Source organism: Choloepus didactylus, chromosome 2 (assembly GCF_015220235.1).
Source record: "Choloepus didactylus isolate mChoDid1 chromosome 2, mChoDid1.pri, whole genome shotgun sequence".
In the NCBI taxonomy this organism is placed as follows: domain Eukaryota; kingdom Metazoa; phylum Chordata; class Mammalia; order Pilosa; family Megalonychidae; genus Choloepus; species Choloepus didactylus.
The window spans coordinates 201,070,317-201,098,181 of NC_051308.1; the positions used below are offsets into that span (position 1 = coordinate 201,070,317).

A 27,865-nucleotide genomic window follows, 5' to 3' on the forward strand; every position below is an offset into this window, starting at 1 on the left:
AAAGTTGAACAAATAACACATCCCTCTGTTTATTTGAAGTGAAGGAGCCAGCCCCTAAAGCCAGCCTCTGTCATGTGGAACGTGGGGAGTGATGTGTTATGACTAGGACTCCCGAGACAAGAGCTCCTGGGTTCTCTATGTGTTCACTAAGGCTGTGGTGTAAGTGTTTGGTACATTTCAGAAAGATTGTCAATTATGGGAGATAAATGCAGTTTCTAGAAGAGACTAGGTGCTCGCTAAACATTTGTTGGGTGAATGAGTTCTAACTTACAGGTATCACAAGCATTGAGAGAGATACGTGTGTACATGGCACTGCCCTCTCAGTGAATGTCTATGTCAGTGCCTGCTCTCTTTCTAAACTACAAGCCTCCTGAAGGCAGGGAGCTACCGCTAATCCACGGGCTCCCTGGGGAGGCCTGTGCCCAGAGAGAGGTCCCAGCCTGGGCTGCTGGGGGCCCTACTCTCGTCTGAACTGCTTCCCAGGCCCTGGGCCCAGGGCCTTCAGGTGGAGGTGGATGCCATTCTTGGAGCGCAGGACCAGCTGGAGCATCTGGATGGGCGGCCGCAAGGGGTCCGGTGAGAACTCAAAGCGGAGCAAACAGAGGGCCGTGACCACCTTCATCTCGTTCATGGCAAACTGCTGCCCAATGCAGTTCCTGCGGTGAGCAGCACAGGGGACCATCAGTCTTTGGGGGGTCCAGTGAAAACCAGACCCCACCCCCCAAAACACAGGCAGCAGAATTGATGGCATGCAAGGCTCTTCACAGCCAAGAAAAATCAGTAACTATTTTCTTGGATGAATGATTGGCTGATTGATTGATTGATTGATCTGGGCTTAAGAAGCAGATCTTGGGAGGGTGGTGAGAGTCCCAGACCGAGGAGATACACACTGGGGGAGGTGGTCTGGCTTGTGGGTCCCTCCTGAAATGACTTGCCCACCCCACCCACACCCCAGGAGAGGGATGGGAATAAGATAAGGGAAAGAAGGAGGTCCCTGGGCTCCTCTCTGCATTAAGATCACCCCACTCCAGAAAAGTGGGGACAAAAATTAGATGAAGAATAGGGTGGGATGGAATGGATGGAAAGATTTAGATGTTCTTTTTTTGCTTTTATTTTTATTTTGGAGTAAGGAAAGTGTTCAAAAATTGATTCTGGTGATGAACACACAAATGTAAGATGGTACTGTGAATGATTGTACACTGTGGATGACTGTAGGGTGTATGAATATATCTCAATAAAACTGTATTTTAAAAAAAGATCACCCCACTTCAGCCCAATACCCCACATTCACACAGTACCCCAAATGATGTCTTCCCCACAAAGACCCCCACCCTCATCCTCCCCAAATCCTGGGGGCTGGAGATGCTGGGCGTCTCCCTACCTGGGCCCTGCAGAGAAGGGCATGAAGGCGAAGGGGTGGCGTCCAGCTGCGTTGTCAGGGGAAAAGCGCAGGGGATCAAAGACCTGAATGAACAGGGCCCCACTTAAACACCTGCCAGGTCCCAGGAGGGTGTCCCACCCAATTCCCTGTCATCTGAACCCAGGGTTGTGTACCTCTGGGTTAGGCCACACAGCGCCGTTCCTATGGAGGGCGTAGATGTGCAGAGAGATCAGGCTGCCTGTGGGTAGACCAGAAGCTTGTGAGCAGGGGTCCTGGGGGCTTGTCTGGCTTTCCCTGTGTCCCTTCAACTGGGTCACCAGCCCCTGTCTGGGCACTAGAAGTGACAGAACTCTCAGTGCCATGCGCAACTCGTCAAAGTGCTTTTGTCATCATCATTCTCAGTTCCTGCAGCCCCAGCACCACTCACAGCACCTGACACAGGCATTTGTGGAATGAAAAGAAGGGAGGAATGAAGCCACTCAACCAAGAGGCAGGACAGGCAGGGACTGTTACAACCATTCTGCTTTTCAGTTAACTGATGCTCAGGGAAGCTATTATTCCTAATTTTGTGCTTTGAATAGTAATAGCCACCACGCATTGGGTGCTTACTACATGCCAGGGACAGGGCAAAGCCCTCTTTATGAAGCCACCACATGCAGTTGCACAGGTAGGTCATGCACTGTATAGATCAAAATCTATGTGGGTGACACCCCCTGAAGTTGTTCAGTGCACAACCTACATGGCCCTATATGACAGCCCTGATGAACACTGTCTCTTTATCTTGGTAAAAACATTATAAGGAAGGTACTCTTCTCATCACCATTTTACAGGTGATGAAATGGGAGCTTAGAGGTGGAGGGATTTACTTGATTAAATGTTGTAGAGCTGAGATTTGGGACCAGGGATCTCTAAACCCATGCCTGAGCTCTTCCCCGAATGGTGCAAAGATTAGGCCAAAGGCACAGAAGGTGTTCAGAGGAGTAGCGCAGAGGTCTTAGGCTTCACCCCCAGCCTGCCCCAGCGCACCTGCAGGTAGAGAGCGGCCATCCACAAAGCTGACAGGCTTGCTGAGCTGGCGGTACACCTGGGGCACAGGTGGGTAGAGGCGGAAGCTCTCCTTGATGCACATGGTCAGGTAGGTCATCTTGCCCAGATCGTCCCTGCCAGTGATACAGCCAGGCCATTCTGGGGGGCCCAGCAGGCCCCAGTCCCAACCTCTACCCCTCACCACCACCTCCTTAGATTCTGAGGAGCCCAGGCCACACTAGACCCCTGGTGACCACTCAGACACAGAGGTTTGAGCTCCACTTTTCTCCAATCTCTCCTCATCTTCACCACTACGAGAGGAAGGCACAGTGAAAATGTCAAAGAGAAGGTCACCCCTGTATATCTCAGGGACCAACAGGAAGCCTCATCTTTAGGTTCTGCTTGGTTTCCCCTGTGGAGCTGGAATGACTCATAGCAGGGAAAATATACATTAAGTGAATTAATAAAGGCATGTACAGATGACTAGCTAGGCAAAGGATTATGTTTCTCTTTTCCCTTTGGCCACTAGGAAGCTCAAAACCAAATGTGAGGTCCATCTATAACTATGGTGAAATAGCTTATTACAGAGCCACAAATCTAAGATCTTTTTCATCCTGGTCCCAATTTTCCATTTGTGCTATCCATTTTTTTTTTTTTTAGTAAGTGTCTGTAAGCTGCTTCAATATTAGGAGAATGTGCTCAGGAGTGCATCCACACCACCTCCCCTCCCCCCACCTGCTGGGGGGAACAGCACAACTGCCAACACCTTCACTTCATTTCTCAGGTGTTCCTGTGTTATCTATAAGACAGGATGGGCACAGCCCTCCCTGGGGCTGAGCAGGACAGACCGGGCTCACTGTCCACCTCACTCACCACTGGAAGGAGTCCCGGTCCCCTAGGATCTCTTGAACCTCCTCCCTACAACGCTGCTGGTGCTCAGGGTTCAAGGCCATGCAGTAGAGAAACCAGGAGATGCCACTGGTGGTGGTGTCATGGCCTTCAAACATGAATGTGTCCACCTCAGCCCGGAGGTCTGCGTCTGACAGCTTGATCCCATCTTCATCCTGGGATAGGGAAGACATCATGGAGGAACTTGAAACAGTGACTCTCAAATACAGACCCAAGCTAGGGAGAGAAAGCTCCTTTTCAGACTGTGGGTCGGACCTCGCCCTCTAGGTTCCTATCTGTTCTTCCAAGCCCAGCTCGGATGCCTCCTACTCCAGGAAGCCTCCTCTGATCCCTCTGGCTGAGTTACCCGTGACTTTACACAGCCCTAACTGCCAGCCTGGTAGAGGAAGACATCATTATCAACATCTACTCCATCTCTTCCACTAGATTGTTTCTCATCTCTATCCTGAGCACAGGGCCTAGCCCAGGGTAGAAGGTCATTGCTTTTGTGAAGTAGATGAATACTCAATACATGAAAACTGAATGAATGAATGAATGAATGACCTCTAAGATTCTGAAGCCAAGAGTCTTCAGGGTCTTAGAATTCTAGAATTGATCTTCGGGGCCTTCTCCCATCTGACTCAGCCTCCCTGACCCCTGATCCTACAGCTCCCCCCGGTGCCACAGCCCAGCCATACCCTGCACTGTCCCACCTCTGAGCCTTTGCTGAGGTGTAATTTTTGCTGGAGAAAAGAGGAGGAAAATGTTTAACAGCCCCTTCCCCTGTCCAGCAAGTCCTGCCTTATGAGGACGGTGGTGTCCTAGAGAGGTCTCCAGGGTCAGTACAAGTTGGGGTGGGTCACTCTATACACACATGGGCCCCAAGGAGAATGTCCAGGAAGTCCAGGTATTTCCGGTTCTGGATCTTCTTCCTCTCCTTCTCATCTTTCAGGGCTGCCTTCCGCTTCCTGATGACCTGGTCTGCACAGGGCAGAGCAGAAGGCGTCACTGCCTGGGATTCCACTCTCTGCCCAAAGGGAAGCCGAGGCCCAGCAATGAGGTAGGATTCCAGTGCATGTGGGGAGAAGCTGGACTAGAACTCAGGCTTCCTGGGGTGGGCCCTGGGGAAAAGGCTCACCTGTGTGGTCGTGGGCCACCTGGCAGGCCCGTAGGAAGCGGCGGCCGTGGGGGGTGAGCCCGTAGATGAAGTCGTTGTGATACTGGAAGGACTCGAGGCGCTGCTGCAACAGCAGCGTTAGGTCGCTGACTGCCAGGTAGTAGCTGCTGTCCCTGGACAGCAGATGGAGGGAAGGGTGGCTCGGGACCCAGGAGTGGAGCCCAGAGCAGCTCTATTCTAGACCTTTCTGCCCTCCCTCTCCCTGCCCTGAAGCCTCCCCAGTAAAGCCTCCCCACCAAAACCAAAATGTGTCTCCCTGCCACGGGTAAAGCCCCAGGTCCCCGCCAGCTGGGTGTCCCTTCAGCAGAGCCGTATCTCCCAGCAGATAGGGCTCCAGGGGCCCACCCAGCTCTATCTTCTGAGCTGACTTGGGGGGAGGGTATGGTCAGCCCTGGGGGACCCCCTGACCTTTGTCCCAGGCCACTGTCTTCTTTGCCAAAGGTGCACTTCATGAGCGTGTCCAGCGCCATGTGGCCCACATCGCAGAAGATGTCAAAGCACTTATCACCACGAGCCTTCTCCTCCCACTTGTCCTGGGGCCCGAAGACAGAAGGCAGTGTGGGGGCTGGCCTGCCTGGGTGTCCCACCCCCACCCTCCAGTACCCCTGGCCTGCCCCATCCACCAAGCCACCGACACAGACACCCAGGCCCCGCCCTGCCCTGTCTGGTTGGAAAGTGGAGGTAGGAGGTGGGGGTGTGGGGGCCTCTGGGCTTCAGGCTCATAGGGCAGGACCGGAGGCAGGTCTTGCAGAGCACACACCAGCACCTTCTCCCAGCCAGGGGACGTCTCTGAGGAATCACAGGCTGAGAGGTGGTGTGCTCCCCAGTACAGTTAGTAAGTCAGAACTTTGAAAAATTAGTTGCTAGCAATGTTATTTTAGGCAGTTGTGGCAGGCGGAGGGTAAAGAGGAGACACTTTTTAGACATGAAAGGCCTTGCTATTACTCTCAAAGATAGGCAGCCCTCAAATCTGCCACAGTAGAGCCTTACTTAAGCCTTGCAAGTCCTCTTTGGTCTGGGAAGGGGAGGGCTGGGTCTCCTGGTGGAGACCAGGGCCAGGGGCTGCCTGGACCCTGGGAGATTCAGCACATAGTTCCTGGCATGTGGCAGGTGTCTGGCAGAGCAGGGGGTGTCAGGGATTCCCCCCATGCTGAGCACCACCTGCCCACCTGTCCCCCCTCTAGGGGATAGGGAGAGGCTGGTGCAGCAGCCAAGGCCCTCCAGGAGCTCTGCCCTCCTGGAGCCTGGCCCAGGGATCTCACCAGCATGGCGTGAGTGGACTCAGCAAACACGGCCACATAAGGCTTTAGCACATCATAATGGAAACCGGGTGTGAGCAGCTTGCGGTGTTGGAACCACTTGGGCCCCTCCAGGACCAGCAGGCCTTTCCCTGGGGAAAGGATGGGAGTGGGGATGTCAGCCAGTCCAGGCAATTCTGCCCCACTCCTTGCAGCCTGGAGTCAAGCTGGTGGCCTGAGTCTGCCTGCCCCCTCTCCCTGCCCCCTCTGGAACCCATGAGGGGTGGGCTGCTAGGAGACTCGGTGTTGCCCTCTGTGCTCCCACCCCCAGGCTGCCAGGAGCCTTTGGGCAGAGCTGGCATTCACGTTCACGACTCCCAGGATCTCAGACACCGGAGGTGGCAGTGATGAGTGAACTCCTGCTTCAGGACAGGATGCCTGGGCTGAAACTGGACTCAGGGAAATGAGCTGCAGCTCCACACAGCCAGCTAGGCAGGAGGGAAGCCTGCTGGGCTTAACTCCCACCTGTAGTACTTGGTGAACAATCTGCAGTGTTGGCACCTCATGGCCTTGGGCAGGACCTCATCCTGCTCCCACTCCCCCACGCTCCCACCTCCCACCCACCCAGGAATGGAAATGCATCCCTAACTTCAAACTGCCTCTTCATTTCCTAAGCCTTTTCTTGTCTGTCTTCTCATTTTATCCTCACTATGTCCCTTTGATATTAGAAGAGAGTTAGAATCACTGGAGTCCAGGAAAGGAAGTCCTTGTGTTACTTGGGTGAGTAAATAAGCCTAGGAATGTCATCCTTCTCTTGGCCCTGTCCTTTCTCTGTTCCCAGGAAGATGCTAAGGATAACATGGGAATGTGAGTAAAAGGAGAGCTTTGGAGAAGCTGATGGCGCCTTGGCTCAAGAATACTCAATGACCCACCTCTCCTCAACATGCTGCAAGCCACGCTCTCTCCCCCCGGCAGCTAAGGGCTGGCCAGTCCTCCCTGCCCAGCCTCATCTCTCAACCAGGCTCTGCCTCTCAGCTGCCCCTGAAGCCTTGCAGGCTGTCCCAGGGTTCTGATAACACCAGCCCCGGTCCTACCACCACACCTTTTCTCAGGCCCTTCCCCTGGCCAGCATCACCTAGTTAAAACTCCTGTAGAACCAGCTCTAGAGTCACCTGCTCCAGGAAGCTCCTCACACTCACACCTTCTCCTGAGCTCTTGCCCTGCCTGTCGAGGGAAAAGAGACCCAGCTAGAGAAGGGGCCTGGGCCTCCTTTCCGGGCCAGCTGGGAGCTCCCCTGCCTCCTCCCCTGTTTCCCCACTGCAGCTGAGCTTAGGGATGGGCACAGGGGGCCAGGTGGTTCTGCTGGAATAACTAAGGTGAGCGGGGGCAGGACTGGGAAGGGGTAGGACAGAGCTAGATCCTAGCCACCCAGCACCAAGGGTCTGGGATGGGAAGGGCAGGGAAGGCAGGTGCGGCTCACTCACCAATCCACGGAAGGAGGAAGTCATACACATCCGGGGCTTTAGGGTCTGCAGGAGAAGGAGCAAGATAGGGTCAAGTGGGGACAGAGGGGTACCGAGAGGAGGCTTGTTGATAAGTCAGGCAGGGTCCTTGCCGCCCTTTCTCAGACTTAGGGCATGAGCCCAGGCCTCCTCCCCGCACCGTGCCCTGAGCCCTTTGCTCTCAGGAAGCCCCATCCACTCCCAGGAATCCTCACCCCCACGGCTGTACACAGCTTTGGCATAGTCGGGCTCATAAATGTTCAGGAAGCCAATGAATTGGCCAAGCCAGAGTTGGTGGGCATAGGGGAACTGATGGGCCCAGGACACGACCTTGTCCAAGCTCCCCGTCTGCTGGATCTGAAACGGCAACAGAGGGCCAGGCCACTCAGGAACCTGGTCTCACCCACCAGGCCCCAAGTCCCTGTGTGGGGAAGGGAGGAAGCCATCCAGGCGGGCCCTGGGAGCTTCCCTGCTCCTCCGGCACCCCCATTCCTAGCCAGTCACCAGGTCCCAACATCTCTAGGCCCCACCCTCACTGCTCTATGAAGCCTCATTTTAGAGAGGAGGAGCCTAAGGTACAGAGAGGTTCAGTTGCTTGTGGAGGACCACCCAGCTTTTAAGTGGTAGAGCTGGGATGTGAACAAAAGAAATTTGATCCAAGGCCCACATTCTTTGGAGCGTGGGTTTGAATCTGGATTCCCCATTTTCTAATTCTGTGAACTCAGGCAATTTACATAAGCTTTCTGAATCTTGAAATCCTCATCTATAAAATGGGGATCATCATACCTATCTTATAGGGTTGGTGCTCAATGAAATTATGCAGGAAGTGTGTGTGGTGGCTGTTATTAGTTGAGAGTTTGAGGCACTGAAGACCCTTAACTGAGATAATGCACTAAAGGACCTAAAGCTGGATCCTGCCCAAGGCAAGCCCTCGACTGGCAGTTCCTTTCCCTTTGAGCTTTCCTTTCCCCAATACAGCTTCCTCCAAGCCTCTTCCAAGCTTCCTTCTTCCCCATCCTATTGCTAAATGTCTCCAATTGCACTAGAGAATGTGCTCTGAACAGGCCCCAGGATGGGACCAAACCTTGTTCCCTATCACAGGAGGAATGACCTTGGGATACACTCTCCAACTCTGTTCCCCCGAAACCCTGATAACTGTAGAATGTCAACTGTGTTGCTTTTAGTTTCCTTGGCAGCTCAAGCAAATAGCATGTGATGGATTGGCTTAAACAATGGGAATTTATTAGCTCATGGATTTGAGGCTAAAAGAAAGTACAAATCAAGGTATCATCAAAGCAATACTTTCTTCCCAAAGACTGGCATTCTGGGGCTGGCTGCTGGTGATCCTTGGTCCTTGGTGTCTCTGTCCACCTGGCAATGCACATTGGCTTCTCCTGGCTCTCTGTTCTCTTCTGGGTTCCATTGAATTTCAGCCTCTGGCTGCTTCCTGTAGCTTTCTCTCTATCTGTCTGAATTTCATTCCACTTATAAAGGACTCCAGTCGTATGATTAAGACCCATCCTGATTGGGTTGGGCCACACCTTAACTGAAGTAACCTCATTAAAAGATCCTATTTACAATGGAATCAAACCCATAGGAATGGATTACATTTAAGAACATGTTTTTCTGGGGTACACACAACTCCAAACTATCACACTCCACACTCTGGACTCCAAAACGACATGTTCTTTCTACATGCAAAATACATTCATTCCATCACAACATCCCCAAGCCATTTCTGTAACAAAGTTAAGTACAAAGTCCTATCAAAATTAGTTATGGGTGTGGTCTGTCATCTGTCTGGGGCACAATTCCACTCTGTCCGTGGACCTGTGAAATCTAGAAAACCAGTTATCTGCTTCTGATATACAAGGGAGGAACGGGCATAAGATAGACATTCCCATTCCAATAGGGAAAACTTGGAAGGAACACGGGGTCATGGGTCCCAAACAATTCTGAAAACTGGCAGGGCAAACTCCATTAGATTTCAAAGTCTGAGAGCCATCTATGGATAGATTTTTGTCCTCAAGTCCTGATGGAGCAAGAGCCCTACCCCTTCCAAGTACTTATGCAAAGGCTGTGCTCTCTCTGAACACCAGGGCAAAGGTTTAATCCTCTCTGAGTATCAGGATGGCAGTCAGGCTTTCCACAAACCCCAGAGCACAGGCTCTACCCTCTCTGGGACTGGGATGGGGGCAGGCTTTCTGCAAATGCTGGGTCACAGGCCCCACCATCTCCAAGCATTGGGGTGCCAGCACTCTTCCTGAACAAGGGGAAGAAGGCCTTCCCCTTCCAAGCACAGAAGTGGGCCCACCCTTTCCATTACATGTGGGTAGGCCCACTTTCCCATGGCCCAAGGAGATATCTTTGGTCCTGACCTTGGCTTCCATGGTTCTGCCCTCAAAGTCATTCTTCCTTCAATCTGTCCCTTCTCTGTCCCTTCTAGTCCAGGCTCGCAGTGGTTCTGTTCATACAAATATCACACACAAAAAAAGAAAAAAAACTTGTTGGCTTTACATATAGTTCACAGATGTCCAAGCCATCAGACCAAAGGACTTTCCACAGATCCTTCTCGTATAATAGCACTTCCAGTCTTGACTTCCACTGGAATGGCTGACTGGTTCCATGTTCAGTTAAACCCTCACACAGAGCCCTCTCTCTGGGGACTTGCTTTCTGGAAAGTCAGGGAGGCCCCTGATAGAGCCACTTCTGGCCCTAGTCTCAGAGCGCACTATCTGGATAGGCTCAGAATTTTCCAAACCAACAACTTCTGGTTTCTTTGTGCCCAGGAATTCAGTTCTCACCTTATCCTTTTCCTCTTACATTTCTGCAAGGAGAAACCAGGCTGCACTTTCCACACTTAGCTTGGAAATCTCCTGAGCTAAATATCAAAGTTCATCACTTTCAAGTTCTGCCTTCCATCCAACATCAGAACTCAATTTGCCAAGTTATCTACCACTTTAAAACAAGGATCACCCTTCCTCCAGTTTACAATAGCACATTGATCATTCCCTTCTAAGCTGTGCCAGTTTGAATGTATTGTGTCCCCCAAATGCCATTATCTTTGTGGTCTTGTGTGGGGCAGACATTTTTGGTGCTGGTTGGATTTGCTTGGAATGTGCCCCACCCAGCTGTGGGAGATGATTTTGATGAGATGTTCCCATGGAGGTGTGGCCCCGCCCATTCACGGTGGGCCTTGATAAGTGGGGCTATATAAATGAGCTGACTCAAAGAGAGGGAAGTGAGTGCAGCTGTGAGTGGCGTTTTGAGGCGGAGCAAGCTTGCTGGAGAGGAATGTCCTGGGAGAAAGCCGTTTTGAGGCCGGAGCTTTGGAGCAGACGCCAGCTGCCTTCCTAGCTAGCAGAGGTTTTCTGGATGCCATTGGCCATCCTCCGGTGAAGGTACCTGATTGCTGATGTGTTACCTTGGATGCTTTGTGGCCTTAAGACTGTAACTGTGTAGTGAAATAAACCCCCATTTTATAAAAGCCTATCCATCTCTGGTGTTTTGCATTCTGCAGCATGAGCAAACTAGAACATAAGCCCTCAACAGAAGTACCTTTAGCATCTGTGATGGTTTGAAAAAGCAATGTTCTTTAATGCAATCTTGTGAGGGCAGACATTAATCTTTTAATTGAGTGTTTCCATGGAGATGTGACTCAATCAAATGTGGGCAAAATGTTTGATTAAATTATTTCCATGGAGATATGGAAGCTGCCCATTCAGGGTGGGTCTTAATTTAATCACTGGAGTCCTACAAAAGAGCACAAAAAAAGAAGGAACTCAGAGAGAGACTTTTGCTGACACTGATTCTTAGAGATACTTGGAGATGCAGGTAGAAGGACGTTTAGCTATGAAATGAAGCCCAGAGTTTGCCCCCAGGATATGCTAAGACAGGACCCCCAGGAGCTTAGGGAGAAACGTCCTTGGAGAAAGAATCAAGAACACACAGGAGCTGAGAGAGGAGTTGGAACACAACCCGGGATCAACAGACGCTAGTATGCGCCTTCCCAGCTAACAGAAGTTTTTCCAGGTGCCATTGGCCATCCTTCAGTGAAGGTATCATCTGTTGATGCCTTAGTTTGGACACTTTTAAGGCCTTAGAATTGTAAATTTGTAACTTAATAAATCCCCTTTTTAAAGGTCAATCCATTTCTGGTATTTTGCGTAATGGCAGCATTAGCAACCTGGAACAGCATCCATATTTCTACCAACAGTTTCTTCAAAGCAATCTAGACTTTTTCTAACAAGCAACTCAATTCTTCCAGCCTCAACCCATTACCCAATTCCAATGCCATTTGCACATTTTTTGTTGTTTGTAATAGCCACACCCCACTCCTGCTATCAAAATCTGTTTGTTTGCTTGGCTGCTCCAGCAAGTAGCATACAGTAGTTCAGCTTAAACAATGGGAATTTACTAGCTCACAGTTTTGAGGTTCAAAGAAAGTACAAATTAAGGCATCAGCAAGGTGACGCTTTCTTCCCACTGGGGCTGGCTGCTGGAAATCCTTGGTCCTGGGCATCTCTGTCACATGGCAATATACATGGTAGCCTCTCCTGGCCTCACCATTCTCTTCTGAATTCCATTAAATTTCAGCTTCTGGTTGCTCCCTATGACTTTCTATCTTTCTGAATTTCATTCCGCTTAAACAAAGGGATCCACTAATAGGATTCATCCTGACGAGTTGGGCCACACCTTAACCAAAGTAACCTCATAAAAAGGTCCTACTTACAATGGATTCACACCCACAGGAATGGATTATGTTTAAGAACATATTTTTCTTGGGTACATACAGCTCAAAACCAGCACACTGGGCAACACTGTGGGGTGCCCCCATGGGGTGATGGGAAAGTTTTAGTAATGGATAGTAATGATGGTAGCATAATGTAATTAATACCACTGAATAGTATATTGAAAGTGGTTAAAGTTGGAGGGATGTGTATGGAAATGACCCCTGGTTGGTAAATTCCATCTGGACTGGGGAAGAACCAAGAATGAACTATAAATACCTGAGGGGGCACCATGGCTTGAGCTTCCCTGGGTGCAGCGACTCCTGGGACTGGTAGCAGATATGAGGAATGTATGAAGCACGAGAATTCTAAGACAAGGTGAACCCCACACCCACCAGTGTGGATCTCATCTCCTTGCACCTGGCTGTCTCCTTAGGAGAAGGTAGATCACTGACAGGCTATGTGAGCTGTTTAAAGGAATGCATGATGCTGGCTGGTTGGCAAGCTGGGGTTCCTCCTCATAAGAACCAAGGAACTGATGCTAAGTGTGTCTCTGGCAGTCTTACGAGTCTGAATGTTTAGAACTAAAATGACCTCCTGGAGTGTGGCACCAAGGCCATATCCATACCTATACCATTTCTTCCTCCTTGTACACCCTCTGCCCAACACCTGCTGAAATTCTGCCTGTCTCACACTATCCAGCTTGAACCCCCTTCTCCAGGAACTTTCCTAATCCCCCAACAACTGAATCCCTGCCTCCGCTGGGCCTCTCTAGCACTGTTAGTACCTCACCCACATTCAGCTTTTATGCTATAGCTGCTTGCATCACTGATATAAACAACAATAATATTATAGTTGACACTCATTAAGTATTTAATATGTCAGACACTGCACTAAGCACACTACAGATATTCTTTCATTTAATTGTCAGAAAAGCCTGTAAGAGAGACACTATCATAATTCCCACTTCATAGATGAGGAAACTGAGGCTCAGTTGCACAGTTAGCTGCAACGGAGCAGGGAGTCACACCCAGGACCACTGACTCCACCTCTAGGCTGCAAGTTTCCCAAGTACAAAAACCACATCTGCAGGAACTCTGGGCCCCATGTGGCACTCAGCCCATGGCCTCTGACACAGCATATACTTGATAAAGTATGTGTTGAATGAATGAAATGAACACAGGAAGGGAAAAGGAAGGAAGATAAAAGAGGAGAAAAATCATACCAAGTATCTGGCTAATCTAAACATTGACCAGAAATGGTTAGTCTCATGAAGAGCTTGCATAACAACTTGCTCGAATTTAGGGGGTCATAGAAGGGCCACCACCAGCACTTCCTATGTGGTGACCAGTATCATAGATTTCTATTAGTTTTTCCCAGCCAGCCTTAGCCTGCCTGCTCTGGCTAATGTCCAGATTCACCACTTGGTTCAGCATTCAGTCTTTCAACATAAAGGAATGGAAGAGAAGAGATGTGCATTGAGTGCCTATTATGTGCCAGATACATAGTTGTGAGTGATTTCATAGATTGTCTCATGAACCTAGTGTGGAAGGGATAATTATCCTATTTTACAGATGAGAAAACTGAGGCTTGGAGATGTGAACTGACTTGCCCATCGCTAGTAGCTGGTAGTACTCTAGCTCAGTTCTGCCCCACACTCTTCTGCACATTGAAGACTGTCAGGGCTGCTGTATCTGGTTATATAACTTGTGCACTGCACAATCCTGGTGAGTGACATTCACGTTGAGGTCTGTGCACATGCTCGCCCTGTTTTTCCTCCTTATAAAGTTCCCTTTCATAGTACCTACCCACTCAACAATCCATGTTTTACCCTCCAGGAGAAAGCCTTAAGGAAGGACACAGGGTATCTGATAACGTAACCCTCCCCCAGATTCCCTGACCCAGACCACTATCCCCAGGGGTTTTGGAGAGTGGACCCGGCTATTCCAGTCTCCAGCCACCCATCTGTGTCTTCTATGGGGTTCCTCTCCTCCCAGGCCCTCTGCAGAGTCCAGTGTAATTTCCCCACAGATCCCCTCCCTCATGGCTTCTGAACTCAGCAACCTAGCCCAACCCACCCTGGACAGTTTCCACTGTCCTTGAGTATACAATGTCAGAAAAAGGCACAGAATGATAAAGATCATCCCTAGCCCCGATGGAGGGAACAGGTAAGAGGGAACCTTCCCTCATTCCTTCCTGGCTGGTTGTTCCTGAGAGTGCCCCCTACCCCTAGATCTCTCTTAGTTTCCCACTTGTCTTCCTGGGTTTTCCTTGTTCATTCTTGATCACCATGGCTGCCCCCCCCTTCTTTCCGTCTCTCCCAAGTCCAGGTAACCCGACTGGACGGAGCAGGGAGAGGCTTCAGTCACAGGGACACTAGACACATAGGATCTCGGGGTTGGAAGGAGCCTTTGGCTGATCTGGTTCATCTGAGCCCAACTCATCAGCCATGATCGTGTCCCTCTGCAGCGTCTCCTCATGCTGACCACATTCACAGCCTGAGCCCTGACCCTGCTCACAGCTTGCACTGCCTCCCCACCCCCACTCTCTTTCTCCTACTGCCCAGGAATTTAGTGAGAGTGAGGATGGCTCCAAGCGGCCTGGCCCCACTGCTGGGACTGCAGTCCCTCTGAGAGTGCTGGGGCATCCTCTTTCTGGAGGACATGAGGCTGCCTGCTCAGCTCCTCTGGGTTACATAACTGGACACTTCAGACCCGACGTCAGATCCCCTGAGCTGGGACGTCTACAGGACTGGGAGGTCTGGGCTGAGCTTGTTTATCTCCAAAAGGAAGGAAGCAGGGAAAGAGCAGGACATGGAGACAATTCACTGATCCCAGGCCCCAGCCCTGCTCTCCTCATCCTCACATTTGCACTCATGGTTGACCTCATCAAGAATAAACAATAGGAGGGATTGGGAAACACAAGTTTTAAGTCCCTACTCTCTCCTTGGCTCTCCCAGAGTCCGAGTAAATTTTGCTCTGAGAATCAAGATCTGAAAGAGACTTCAACATCACTTAGTCCAACCACACCCCACTTTATAAGTGGGGACCCTGCAGCCCAAAGGCCAAAGGAACTGTCCCAGATGAGTCAGGGCACACAGGCTGTCAGGACGAAGTTCATCCTGCTGTCCCTCCTATTAACAAGCCTGCACAAGGTGACCTGAATCTCAGTTGGCCAGTGTTCAAGAAACGAAGCTCATGGCTTAGCCAGTCTGCTGTGACCACAGCTCTCCCAGGGGGTGCTGCTTGAGAACAAAAATAAATCCCACTAAATGGGGGTGGGAGTTTAGAAAAACAAATGGTTGGGGAGGGGGGAGGGAAGGGATTTCCCCCTTTCCCAGCATGTGGGGGCTTCCTCAAGGCAGGTGATACTGGCTGCAGATTCAGAGTCCACAGGGTTGCCTGACCCAGCACCTTCATGGGGTGAGAATCTCCTCCCCCAAGAGCTCGAACCTCTCTAGTGACAGGAAATCTACTACTTTTTCAAAACAGCCCAACCCATCTTGGGACTCTTCTAACTTAAAAAGATTTAGTCACTGAAGTGAAAACCACCTGCCTGTGACTTTCCCCCATGAATCCCACTCTGCTCCCTGGGACCCACAGGCTCCCACTGTCCAGAACCATCCTGCAGGGATTGAGGAGTTGGGGAACAGATCCCCCTGGGTCTGCTCTCCTCCAGGATGGACATCGTTAGGTGCCCTTAGACGTCCTAGGCCCAGTCATCTCTCCAACCTGGGCACTCCCTGCATGCACTCAAGGTTGCCATTTCTCAGGGCATCCAGCCAGTGTCAAGGATAGCAAAGCTGTATATTAGAAGCTAAAGAGTTAGGAATGCCTGCCAAGAAGAGCCAACCAAAAGTGAAATGAAATAGCCATAATAATCAGTGAAAAAAAAGTGGACTCAGTTTACACAAACTCTTTGAGGACTCAACTATGGGGCTGAGCAGAGAGCCATGGGGAACCTGGAGGGAGGGGATGCAATGGTGAAGATCCCCAAGGAGCAGAGATATGACTTCCCCACCATTTTGATGACAACCAGGTGATGTCACCTTTCATCCTCCCTTTCAGAGACAAATGTACATTCACATGTACACATATGAACACACAGGATGCCGATAAGACCCCTGGGTCAGATTGACCCTACTTACTATGAATTGGCTAGTAAATGGTGGTTGGCCTTGCCCAAAGCCACACGACTAGAATTTATACCCAGTTCTTTAGATTCCAAAGCCTGTGCTCTGTCCTTGACACCTGTCTCCTGTCTTCCATTCTAAGATGAACCAGATTGGATGTGACCAGATTGGGGGGATGGAGGGAAGCAGGGGAGCATCCAAACACTCTGTGAAGACAAGAAGTCAGGGGCTTATGAAATGCCCAAGCATCCAGGGGGAGGGCAGACATTGGTCTTTGCTGTCCCCAAGTTGGGTTCCCCCGAGATTCATGCACTCAACAAATAGGCATTGGGCACTCACTCTGTGCCAGCATGATGCTAGGTCCTGGAGATATGGTGAACAAGACAAAGCCCCTGCCTTCCCCTAGCTTACATTCTAAGTGGGAAGAAAGGAAATAAACAAGAATCAAGTAAATCAATATTATAATTTCAGCTGGTGACAACTCTAGCAAGAAAAATAAAGTCTGATAAGGGGCAGGGGCTGCTACTGTAGGCAGGGGTCAGGTGGATCAGGAAAGGCCTCTCTAAAGTGACTTTTGAGCAGAGATTAGCAGAAAAACCTTCTGGAAACCCCCAGAGCATGAGCCACGCTCTGCTACTTGAAAACTTCTTTTTCCTTAACTATGCCCTTCATCTCTTCCCCTCCTTGCTCCCAGCAGATGAGCCTTGCTCTACTTCACAGAGACAATAGAGGCTGTCACTTGAGAAGTCCCTAAAGTCAGCCAGAAGACCAGTAGAACCACTTGCACCTGCACCCCCTGCCTCTCTGCCTTCCCTCTTATTATGGTAGAGGAGGTGTCCTGAGCCTGTCCAAGGCTAATGCCTTTGCATTCCAACTCTTCCCTCTGGTGCCTCACCCAACAGTCAAACCCTATCCATATCATAGACCTCACCCTCTCTCCTGGCTCTTACCCATCTCTATTTAAAACATGCTCAACCAGATATTGCGATTTGCCAAGTATGCCAAGCCCCAATCAAGAGTATTCCTGAAAACCTGAAAGAATACCCTGGGATCTTTCCAAGTCTCTATGAAAATTTTACTTATCAAGTTTATTTTTTCAGAAACTAAAGCCTCCAAATTATTCCTATGCCAGATAAGCCCTGATACCCAGAGGTACCAGTCTCTCCAAGAATATCAACCAGTTTCATTCCTCTACCCCATAATGTTGTGTTTTTCAGCATGAAGAAGTTAGAATAGTCATTGCCTAGATATCCCTGAAGACTGAGAGAATAACTGAATGAGAGAAAGGAGTTAAAACAGAGAAGTTATGATTTAACAAATGTTTATGACTACTAACTCATTATATAGATATTTCTATTTAGTTTCTAGTGTATTAGAGTAGCCAGAGGTAATACCTGAAAATGTTGAACAGTAATCCAGTAGCCTTGATCTTTGATAATGATGGTATAACTATATAGCTTTTATCCTGTGATCATGTGATTGTAAAAATCTTGGGACTGACAGCTCTTTAGCCAGTGTATGGGTAGATGAGTAATAAAATAAAGACGTGCAGACAGAAGAAGATGGCGGCATAGAGAGGAGTGGAAGCTAATTAGTCCCCCTGGAACAACAAATAAAAAACCAGGAACAACTAGTAAATAATCTGGAATAACTGCAGGGGGACAACATGACTGTCCACTCATCATACACCAACCTGAATTGGGAAGAATGCCTGAGATCGCAGCATAAAATATGGGGTGTATCTTCCCTAAGAGGAAGAAGGTGGTGCCAAGCTCTACTACCTGCCTTCCATTCAGAACAAAACCCCAGAGCCTGGGGGAAAACAACCACGGGCCACACCTCCTTACACCAGTTGGGAGCTACAGGCTGACAGGTGCCACCTGCTGGGCAGAAAAGCACAGTGACTTGAGGCCTCACAGGGTGTACCAATCTTCTAAGACACCGTCAGGGAAACTGGATACTATTGCCTCCTTCCAAGACTGAGCCCATTCTGGTCTGGGAAAACCTGACTGGGGTAACTAAGGAAACCAGATGCCTAGACAACAGAAAACTACAACCTACACTAAGAAAAACAAAGTTATAGCCCAGTGAAAGGAAAAAACTTAACTTCAACTGAGATACAGGAATTGAAACAACTAATGCTAAATCAATTCAAAAAGTTTAGGGAAGATATGGCAAAAGAGATGAAGTGTATAATGAAAACACTGGGTGTACATAAGGTAGAAATCGAAAGTTCAAAAAAAACAACTGGCAGAATCTATGGAAATGAAAGGCACAACACAAGAGATGAAAGACACAGTGGAAACATGCAACAGCAGATCTCAAGAGGCAGAAGAAAACACTCAGGAATTGGAAAACAAGAAACCTGAAAGCCTACACACAAAAGAACAGATAGAGAAAAGATGGAAAAATATGAGCAATGTCTCTGGGAATTGAAAGGCAACATGAAATGCAGGAATGTATGTGTCATTGGTGTCCCAGAAGGAGAAGAGAAGGGAAAGGGGGCAGAAGCAATAATAGAGGAAATAATCAATGAAAATTTCCCATCTCTTACAAAAGACATAAAATTACAGATCCAAGAAGCACAGCTTACCCCAAACAGAGTAGCTCTAAATAGGACTATGCCAAGACACTTAATAATCAGATTATCAAACATCAAAGATAGAGAATCCTGAAAGCAGCAAGAGAAAAGTGATCCATCACATACAAAGGAAGCTTGATGAGACTATGTGTGGATTTCTCAGTAGAAACCATGGAGGCAAGAAGGAAGTGGGGTGATATATTTAAGATACTGAAAGAGAAAAACCATCCACCAAGAATCCTATATCTAGCAAAACTGTCCCTCAAATATGAGGGAGAGCTTAAAATATTCTCTGACAAACAGACAATGACACAGTTTGTAAACAAGATACTTCCTTTACAGGAAACACTAAAGGAAGCACTACATACAGAAAGGAAAAGACAGGAGTGAGATATTTGGAAAACAATTTTGGGAGATGGTAGCACAGCGATGTAAGTACACCGAACAAAGATGACTGTGAGTATGGTTGAAAGAGGAAGGTTAGGATCATGTGGGACACCAAAACAAAAGACAAAAGATAAAGACTGTGAATGTGTAACTCAGGGAAACCTAGGGTGCTCAACAATTGTAATAAAAGGTACAAATATTTTTTTACATGAGGTAGAATGGATGAGTGTCCACATTTCAAGGTATTAAAGATAGGGTGGGATTTGGGGGGAGATAGATCAATGCAAACTGGAGGCTATAATTAACAGGGACATTGTATTATGCTTCCTTTAACATAACAGGGGCAGTATACCAAGGCTAAATGCATATGGAGGGAGGGACATGGGGGACAGGTATGGGACTCCTGGTACTGGTGATGTTGTCTGACTCTTTATTCTACTTTCGTTTAATGCTCTCTTTCCTTTTGTTGCTTTCTAGCTGTCATGTTTTTTCTCTCTCTCTCTTTCTTTTTTCTTTTTCTTTGGTCTACCTTCTTTGACTCTTTCTCCTTCTTTGTGGAAGAAATGGAGATCTCCTTATATAGATAGTGGCAATGGTGCTGAATACATAAATACATGATTATACAGGGAACCAATGATTGTTTACTTAGGATGGAATGTATGGTGTGTGAACAAGACCATCTTTAAAAAAAAATGGGTTGATGAAGAAAACTTGAGGGCACTATCTTGAGTGAACAAGACAGACACATAAGGACAAATATTGCAGGCTCTCACTGATATGAACCAGTTATAATATGTAAACTCATAGACATGAAATATAAGTTACCAAGATACAGAATGAAGCTAAAGAATGGGGAGCAGTTTCTTACTATGAGCAGAATGTTCAACTAGGGTGAACTTAAATGTTTGGAAATGGACAGAGGTGATGGTAGCATGTTGTGAGAATAACTAACAGTGCTGAATGATGCATGAATGGGGTGGAAAGGGTAAGCTCAGAGTCACGTATCTCACCAGAAGGAAAGGTGGAGGTTAAAAGATGGGAATGTATAAAACAGTGCATCTTGTGGTAGACAATGTCCATGATTAACTGTACAAATATTAGAAATCTCTCTCATGAACTAGAACAAATGTGTGACACTATAACTAGAAGTTAATAATAGAGGGACATATAGGAAAAAAATATACACCTATTGCAACCTATATACTACAGTTAGTAGTATTTTAACATTCTTTCATCAACAGTAACAAATGTATTATACCAAAACTATGAATCAATAATGGAGTGGTGGTGGTTAGGGGTATGGGAGGATTTGAGTTTCCTTTTTTGTCTTTATTTCTTTTGTGGAGTGTTCTAGTTTGCTAATGCTGTGGAATGCAAAACACCAGAGATGGATTGGCTTTTATAAAAGGGGGTTTATTTGGTTACACAGTTACAGTCTTAAGGCCATCAAGTGTCCAAGGTAACACATCAGTAATCGGGTACCTTCACTGGAGGCTGGCCAATGGCGTCCGGAAAACCTCTGTTAGCTGGGAAGGCACGTGGCTGGCGTCTGCTCCAAAGTTCTGGTTTCAAAATGGCTTTCTCCCAGGACGTTCCTCTCTAGCAAGCTTGCTGCTCTGCAAAACATCACTCACAGCTGCACTGAGTTCCTTCTCGTTGAGTCAGCTCATTTATATGGCACCACTGATCAAGTCCCACCCTGAATGGGTGGGGCCAGCCTCCATGGGAATATCTCATCAGAGTCATCACCCACAGTTGGGTAGGGCACATTCCAAGCAAATCTAATCAGCACCAAAACGTCTGCCCCACAAGACTACATCAAAGGTAATGGCATTTGGGGGACACAATACATTCAAACTGGCACATGGAGTAATGAAAATGCTCTAAAAATTGAAAAAAAATTAATTGTGGTGATGGATGCACAGCTGTATTATGGTACCATGGACAATTGATTGTACACTTTGGATCTCTGGATAATTGTGAACAAATTATCCAATAATTTGGATCTTATGTGAACAATCTCAATAAAAAAAAATAAAGACATGCATGAAAAAAATAAAATAGGTTGGGAATATGGGGGGAAATACCCCTACATAAACTATGGACAATAGTTAATGGTACTACTTTAATAATCTTTCATCAATTATAACAAATGTAACTACTGTTAAAAAATAGTAGAATTACAAAAAAGTGCTAACATCAATTGTAACACACTGTCCACACCAATGCAAGTGTTGTTGGTGGGGTGGTGTACGGGAATCCTGTATTTAATGCATGATTGTTCTGTTAACCCACAACTTCTCTAAAAAATAAAAATAAAAAATATTAGATGAAAATTTCACCCAAAGGGTTAAGGGGTGCTAATAAAGAGTACTTTATGTGAAATGAAAACAACAACAAAATAGGTTCAAGTTTGTCCCACTTAAAAAAAAAAGGTGGGAAACAAAAACTCTCTTAGTTCTGCTGCCTCCTCCAACACCCTATTTTCCCCCTTTCCTCCTCTCTTCATAACCTAACTTCTTAAAAGAATTATCTTCACTATTTCCATTTCCTCCCATTTGGGTCCTCACCTCTCCAACACTGCTCTTGCTAAGGTGATCTGTGTCTTCTTTAAGCCCAAAGGACTTCAGCTGCTGTGACACGGCTGACTTCTCTCTCTTTCCTGAACTCTCTCCTGGGTCTCCTTCACCTCTCCCAGTGATGAACCCTCAGCAGCTCCTCACCCACTGTGTGTTCCCGAAAGACTGATGCTCCTCAAAATCCCTCTCTTGGCCTCTTCTCATTCTGCACCTTCTCCCCATACCTTCTCACCCACTCCCATGGCTTCCTTTGACATCTACCTTCTGGTGATTTCCAAATCAACAGCTCATGCCAGCTCATCTTTCTCCTGAGCAACAGAAACATAATCAACCACCCCCGATACATCTCCACATTACGTTCCACTGTCCCCCCAGCATTCCCAAACATGAACAGATCATGTTAGCCCCCAATATCTATTCTTCCTCCTGTCCCTACCCCTAGGAATGGAAACATCATCCTGAATACCAGCCAGAAGAATCCTAGAATGGAGATTTCCCCTGGTTTATGGCAATACCCCTCCCCTCTGACAAGTCCACAAAGTGGCACTTAAATTGGAATCTGCAAAACACAGCTAAGAGTTCTTTTCCTCTTTGCAGCCTTCACTGAAGCAGCAGCGGTCAAAATAAAGTTCAATCTCTTTGTGACTTCTGATCAGAGCAAAAACCATAACAGGCATTTCAGGGCATCTTCCAAAATCCACAGGAAGATTGTGTTTTCCCCTCTTTCCAAGGAGCTGAGAGAGAAATACAATATTTCATCCATGCCTATCTGAAAAGAGATGAAGTTCAGGTTGTATGAGGACATACAAGGGTCAGCAAACTGGCAAAGTAGTCCAGGTTTACAGGAAAAAACATGTCATCTACACTGAAGCAGCGGGAGAAGGCTAATGGCACCATGGGCCATGTGGGCATTCACCCCAGCATGGTGGTTATCACTGGGCTGAAACTGGTCAAGGACCACAAAAAGATCCTCAAGCATAAAGCCAAATCTCAACAAGGAGAAAGGGCAAAGGGCAAATATAAGGAAGAGGCAATTGGGAAGATGAGGTATAAAAGAATCTCGTGTACAGCTTCCATTAAAAACTGCTAAAATGAAAACGAATGAACAAAAAAAGAGCTAAGAGAGCCTGAGGTAGCAGTTCACAGTAGGATGACCCCACCATGAGATCAGAAGCTCTCCAAGTCCAATAACTGAGTCTCCCATGCCCAGACATTGACAGGTGCTGCCAGTCCTGAGCCTTCTCCTTCTGGGTCTCATGTCCCCAGATTTCACACATTGAAATTCATTCCTCCTAAGTCTTGTGGCTCAGGGGGACATCTCTCTTTAGCTGACTTTGCCAATTTGAGCTCTGATCCAGCTGTGCCAATGCCACAGTTTAACAAAGCTCCCAAGGTAATCCTGTGTCCCTCTTTTACCAGGGCACGAAGGGGATATTACTGACACCCTCACATCTGCCTACGATGGAGGCCTTGATGCCTCCCTGCCCCCCACCCCAAGACATGGCTTCCCACTGGTTCACCCCACCAACATCTGCCTGGATCACTGCCTCAGCCTCCACCCAGGGCTCTCTGCCTCCTGTTTGGCTTCTGCCGATCTATTCACCACCCTGAAGCCAAAGTGATCTTTCTTAAAGTGATCTTTCTTAAGCTAATCTGACCTGTCACTTCCTTGCCTAAATCCCTTGAAAAGTTCCCCATTGGAATTCTCTCCTATACATATATATGCATTTAATTACCTGTGTACAAAATGAGGAAAACCAAAGTAAAACAAAAGTAACCACTAGTCAGGAGAATTATATTTGAGATCAATAAAGATGAAAAGTTCTGTTGTTGTTTTGTTTTGTTTTGTTTTGTTTTGTTTTTAAAGTTCCCCATTGGTCTCAGAATAAAGTAAAACCATTTGATATGCCCTACAAGGACCTATCTGATCTGCTCCTACCCACCTCCAGCCTCACCTCTCCTTTCTGTCCTCCCACCCATCACTCCAGGAGTACTGAGCTTCTAGCACAGGACCTGGACCATAAGAGATCTCAAAGAGCAAATATTCATTGAACAAGTAAATTTCATGACTACACAATGCTCTTTCTAGCCTCTGTGCCTTTGCACAGGTTGCATTTTCTGCCTTCCTTCCCTTCTTCTGCAGGCTACTGCTTCCAGATCTTTTAGAATTCATGTCCACATCATCAGAAGGTGGTGCCCATCTCCTGGCTCACAGATCTGTCAGGGGCACTTATCACACTCGCGGGGCAGTTACCTATCTCTCCTACAGAGGTTCCTCCAGGGCAGGATCTTTGTCTTGTTTCCTTACATCTCAGCACAGGGTGATACCCAGAGTTGTTGGTCAGACAAGGCATGTTGCTTGGGAAAGGAGGGCCCTCATCCAGCTCCCAAAGACTGGGTTGATTTAGGAGGCAGTGGAGGAAAAGAGCAAATGCCTTAAGGAGTTTTGCAGCAAGAATCCCTCTGCAAGGGTGACATCTGCGCAGCAGCTTGCAAAGTACTTATACTTTGTCTCATTTGATCCTCTTCTAATCCAGCAAAGATAAGACCACTATCTCAGTTTTTTTGGCAAGGAAAGGGAAGCACAGACAGGTGAAGTAACTTACCCCAGCAGGGCACAGTGAAGGCACGTGCTCAATGTATGCTGAACAGAAATGAGGCAGAGCCCGGGACCAGGCCTCCTCACTACACAGCACGAGGCCATGGAGACTGTCCCCGTGATGGGCGGGACCCAGGAAGAGGCCTCTGCAGTCTCACAGAATAACCTTTCCTTTGGCTGGGAGCTGGCGTTCTCCTGCCAAACCCCACCCGACACACACACACACACACACACACACACACACACACACACAAACACACATACACACACAGGTCAGATTTGTTGGAGTCCCAACCACAGGCCAACGATATGGTTGAACACCTACTATGTGCAAAGTCCTCCCTGGGTCTCACAGAGGAACAAGGAGAACCCTAGAGGAATGGGACAGCACCCCCCACCCCACCCCTCAAGGTAAGAACTTCTGAGAATTGAGGACAGTGACAGGTAGATGTTACCAGGGCCTCCAAATCATAATTGGAGACGAAGCAGGGAGAAATTAATTCAGATGGACAACCCTTTCTCACCACCTGCTCTTTGCCCACCAGTCTTCTTCCTACTTTTGTCATTGCCAGGTCCAGGAAACGGGGCTCGCAGTTACTGTTTATGTACTGATCGTGCCCTGAATTAAAAAGCAGGAGTCCTGGAACCAGCCTTGACTCAATTCCTGAGCTATTATGTGGACTTAAGCAAATACCTTGCCCTCTCTGAATCTCAGTTTTCTCATATTTACATTAGGAAAATAATCCTCACCCTGCCCTCCCCATGTCCTAGGTTTAGGTGTGGAATGGGTAGAGAGCAGAAATGCCAAGCCCTGAGGAATGCAGAGGCACTGTGACTGCAATGGTTCCCCAGGAAAACTTTGTAGTGCCCAAAAGCAACCAACACTTCAACTCTTGCCCGCTCTTCCTGGTGTCAAGTAGCAGGCCCTTCGGATACTTGTATTGGAGCCAGGAATCCAGAGCTAAGCTGTGTACCAGGCCCTCTGCACACTCTCAAGGTGTGGGACAGGGACAGTTGGGGGAAAGAGAGTAGCCAACTGTAAGAGGTACAAGGGAGGGAGTAAGATCCCTGTCCAAGACAAGCCCAATGGCTAAGGGCAAACCCAGCTTTAACGGAGGCAGGTGGAAGTGGAGGCAACATGGGGAGAAAGGGACTGAAGGTCTCTGTAAACACCTCTCATATCCCCATGAGGGTCAGATCTTAACCTTCCCATGACCCTTCTTCTGAACTAACAAAGCTTCTCCTAAACTCCCCCTGATCCTTCCACCTGCCCTCTCCATCATGCTCTCTTCTCTGTGGATACCCCTCTCTTACTCTTCAACATTAAATGCATTTTCATTCAGTGGTGCTTATTCAGTGCCAGGCTTTGAGCCGGACCCTGTGGGCAAAAGGATGAATCAGACCATATCCCCATTCTCCAGGGAGTCATGGTCTAGCAGAGAAGATAAACAAGTAAACAGAAGACGACAACCCAATGGGACAAGTGCTGAGACACAGGGAAGGTGATCTAATGTGAAAACCTGGCAAGGCAACCAACCCAGCCTGGGGGCAAGGAAGGCTCTGGTGTCTGTTTTCCCTAAATTCCCCTCAAATTCCTTTAGAGCCGGACCTGAGTCTGATTCATTTCCCCAATCCACCGATTACTTTCCTGGGTGTCCTCAGGATAGACGTAGATAACTGGGCTATCCCGAGAGGGCGGTTATCCATAATCTGGGCAAGTCTCACCAAAAGGTCAAGCTCATTCCCAGTGCTGATCATGGAGGAGAGGTAATTCCCCAGACTGAGAATGCAGAAGGCAGATTCGAGAGGTAGGGGAAAGAACCCTGCCTCTCTTTGAGCCTTAATCTCTGCCTTCTATATCTGGGTTCTCAAAGCTGGCTGCAGATCAAAACACTTGGGGAGGTTTTGAAATTCAGAATCCTAGTCCCAATCTGCTAAATTAGAATTGTAGTGTCTGGCAACCCAGGAATCTGCTTTTTCCAGTTGATTCCAATGCAGTTGTCCTCTGCCCTGTGTTTAGAAACCTCTGGTCTAGATATTCATGAAGATAGAGAACTAAGAATTACTCCTGAGTTTGTACTAAGTGGTCCCCACCACGCTGAGGAGGAGCCAGAATCTGAACCCAGAAAGATGGTGTGGCCCCTGAGCCAGCCATAGGCATGGCAGGGAGAACCCCACCTTTGGGGACACCAGCCTCTTGGATGCTCTGGACAGTCTCCCACATGACAGCCCTCATCTTTTGCCTCCACCTTCATTTTATGCCTTAAAAATGGAAATTTTTATACTGCACTGAACAAAGAGAACCCTGATGAGGTGCTAAACCAGATTGCTTAGTTCCATCGGACTATCTGGGTGTTTTCCCTCTGCACTATCCCAAAGCCTATAGCAGAGCCTCCCTGGACCTTGGGCCTCAGGATAACAGGAAAGAGAATGTGGGCTGCTGGAGCCCTAACTTTGCAGTGCCCCCCCACCCCGAGGCCAGCTTAGGAGGCAGGAGTAAGGGAGAGACCCCAGTGAGAAAGCTGAATGGAAGGACAACATCCCCTTCCCCAACCATTGGTTGTACCACCATGGCCCCCAACCCCCTACCAACTTCCAAGAACAGGAGATATTAGGCCTGATTCTCTGCAGGAAGGGAGGCAGCTTTTTCCAAATCCTCCCCACCCTTCCCTCTCCCCCAGGTACCTCCTGGGTATGCCCGAAGAGCCAGTGGGTGGGGGGCCCTGGGAAGTTGTCCAAGGCCCTGGCCAGCTTCTGTCTCCGCAGCACCAGGCGGGTGAGCTTGAGGAAGCCGAAGATCAAGAGGAGTCCAGAAGCCCACAGGCCCAGGCGGCAGAGGTTCAGGGAGAGCCAGGCAGGCACCATGGCTGGAGTTGCGTGCACCCAGGCTCCAAACTGTCTCCAGCTTCCCCGGGCTCCCTTATACTCTGGACCCAGGCACCCTGCCAGCTCCAACTCCCAGCCACACCCTACAGCCAGCAACAGTCCCGGCTGGGCTGAGCACCACGGGGCGGGGACATCAGCTCCAAAAGTCCCAGACAAACAAGTGAGGAGCCTGGCTGAATTGTCCCAAAACTCAGCCAAAGAGAAACCAGATAGCGGGCTTCAAAGAAAAGGGGCAATGGGTATAGGCAATACTTGGTATAATCACTGGCAAAATGACTGCCTATTCTTAAGCACCCTTTTGGTACCAGGTACTTTCTGTATACTACCTTGTTTAACCCAGACAACAAGGAGGTTATAAATACCCTTTATACCCTTTTTCCAGATAATGAAACTAAGGCTCAGCTTGCCTGGGCTTTCTTACGAGAAATCAGTATGGACCCCTGGAAGAGCTTACAATTATTCCAGGCCCAAGGTGCTTTGGAATCCTCTTTTTTTTAAGTCACCTTCAGGGACAAGATGCTAAGAAAGGAGATCCTGGGTCATGAAAGGACCAACTCCACCCCCAGGATCAAGTACAAACTTGACACTTAGGAACATAAAATATTCCTTTCAGGGTAATAAGGAAAGATCAAAGGAATCCCTCCTGGATTGACTGAGACAATGAGACCTAGAGAAGAGCAGAGAATGGTCCAAAGTCACAGAGCAATGCAGTGGCAGCTCTCGATTCCCCAGCCCAAGGTTCTGTGGAAGAACAAGTGT

The 27,865-nt window shown here is 48.2% G+C and overlaps 1 protein-coding gene and 1 pseudogene across 1 annotated transcript; one reads left to right on the forward strand and one right to left on the reverse strand.

Annotated features, from left to right (window-relative positions):
• Positions 1 to 4: 4 nt before the first annotated feature.
• Positions 5 to 27,150, reverse strand: LOC119527372 (cytochrome P450 4B1). The gene is made up of 12 exons (XM_037827300.1): positions 26,906 to 27,150; positions 7,428 to 7,569; positions 7,195 to 7,239; positions 5,735 to 5,862; positions 4,881 to 5,005; positions 4,434 to 4,585; positions 4,170 to 4,276; positions 3,281 to 3,471; positions 2,408 to 2,541; positions 1,555 to 1,619; positions 1,382 to 1,464; positions 5 to 656 (listed from the first exon to the last, which is right to left on the reverse strand). Exons 1-12 carry the CDS (start codon positions 27,083 to 27,085, stop codon positions 458 to 460), a joined length of 1,551 nt encoding a protein of 516 aa, XP_037683228.1. The 5' UTR covers positions 27,086 to 27,150; the 3' UTR covers positions 5 to 457.
• On the forward strand, positions 14,098 to 23,243 carry LOC119528184 (annotated as a pseudogene).
• Positions 27,151 to 27,865: the final 715 nt, after the last annotated feature.

Excerpts from the sequence above, each read along its gene's own strand:
- LOC119527372 (XM_037827300.1), bottom strand. The coding sequence starts at position 27,085 with ATGGTGCCTGCCTGGCTCTCCCTGAACCTCTGCCGCCTGGGCCTGTGG. Across the intron at positions 1,465-1,554 it reads CTGTGTGGCCTAACCCAGAG|GTCTTTGATCCCCTGCGCTT; the intron begins GTACACAACCCT and ends CTGTTCATTCAG. Across the intron at positions 657-1,381 it reads CCCTTCTCTGCAGGGCCCAG|GAACTGCATTGGGCAGCAGT; the intron begins GTAGGGAGACGC and ends TGCTCACCGCAG.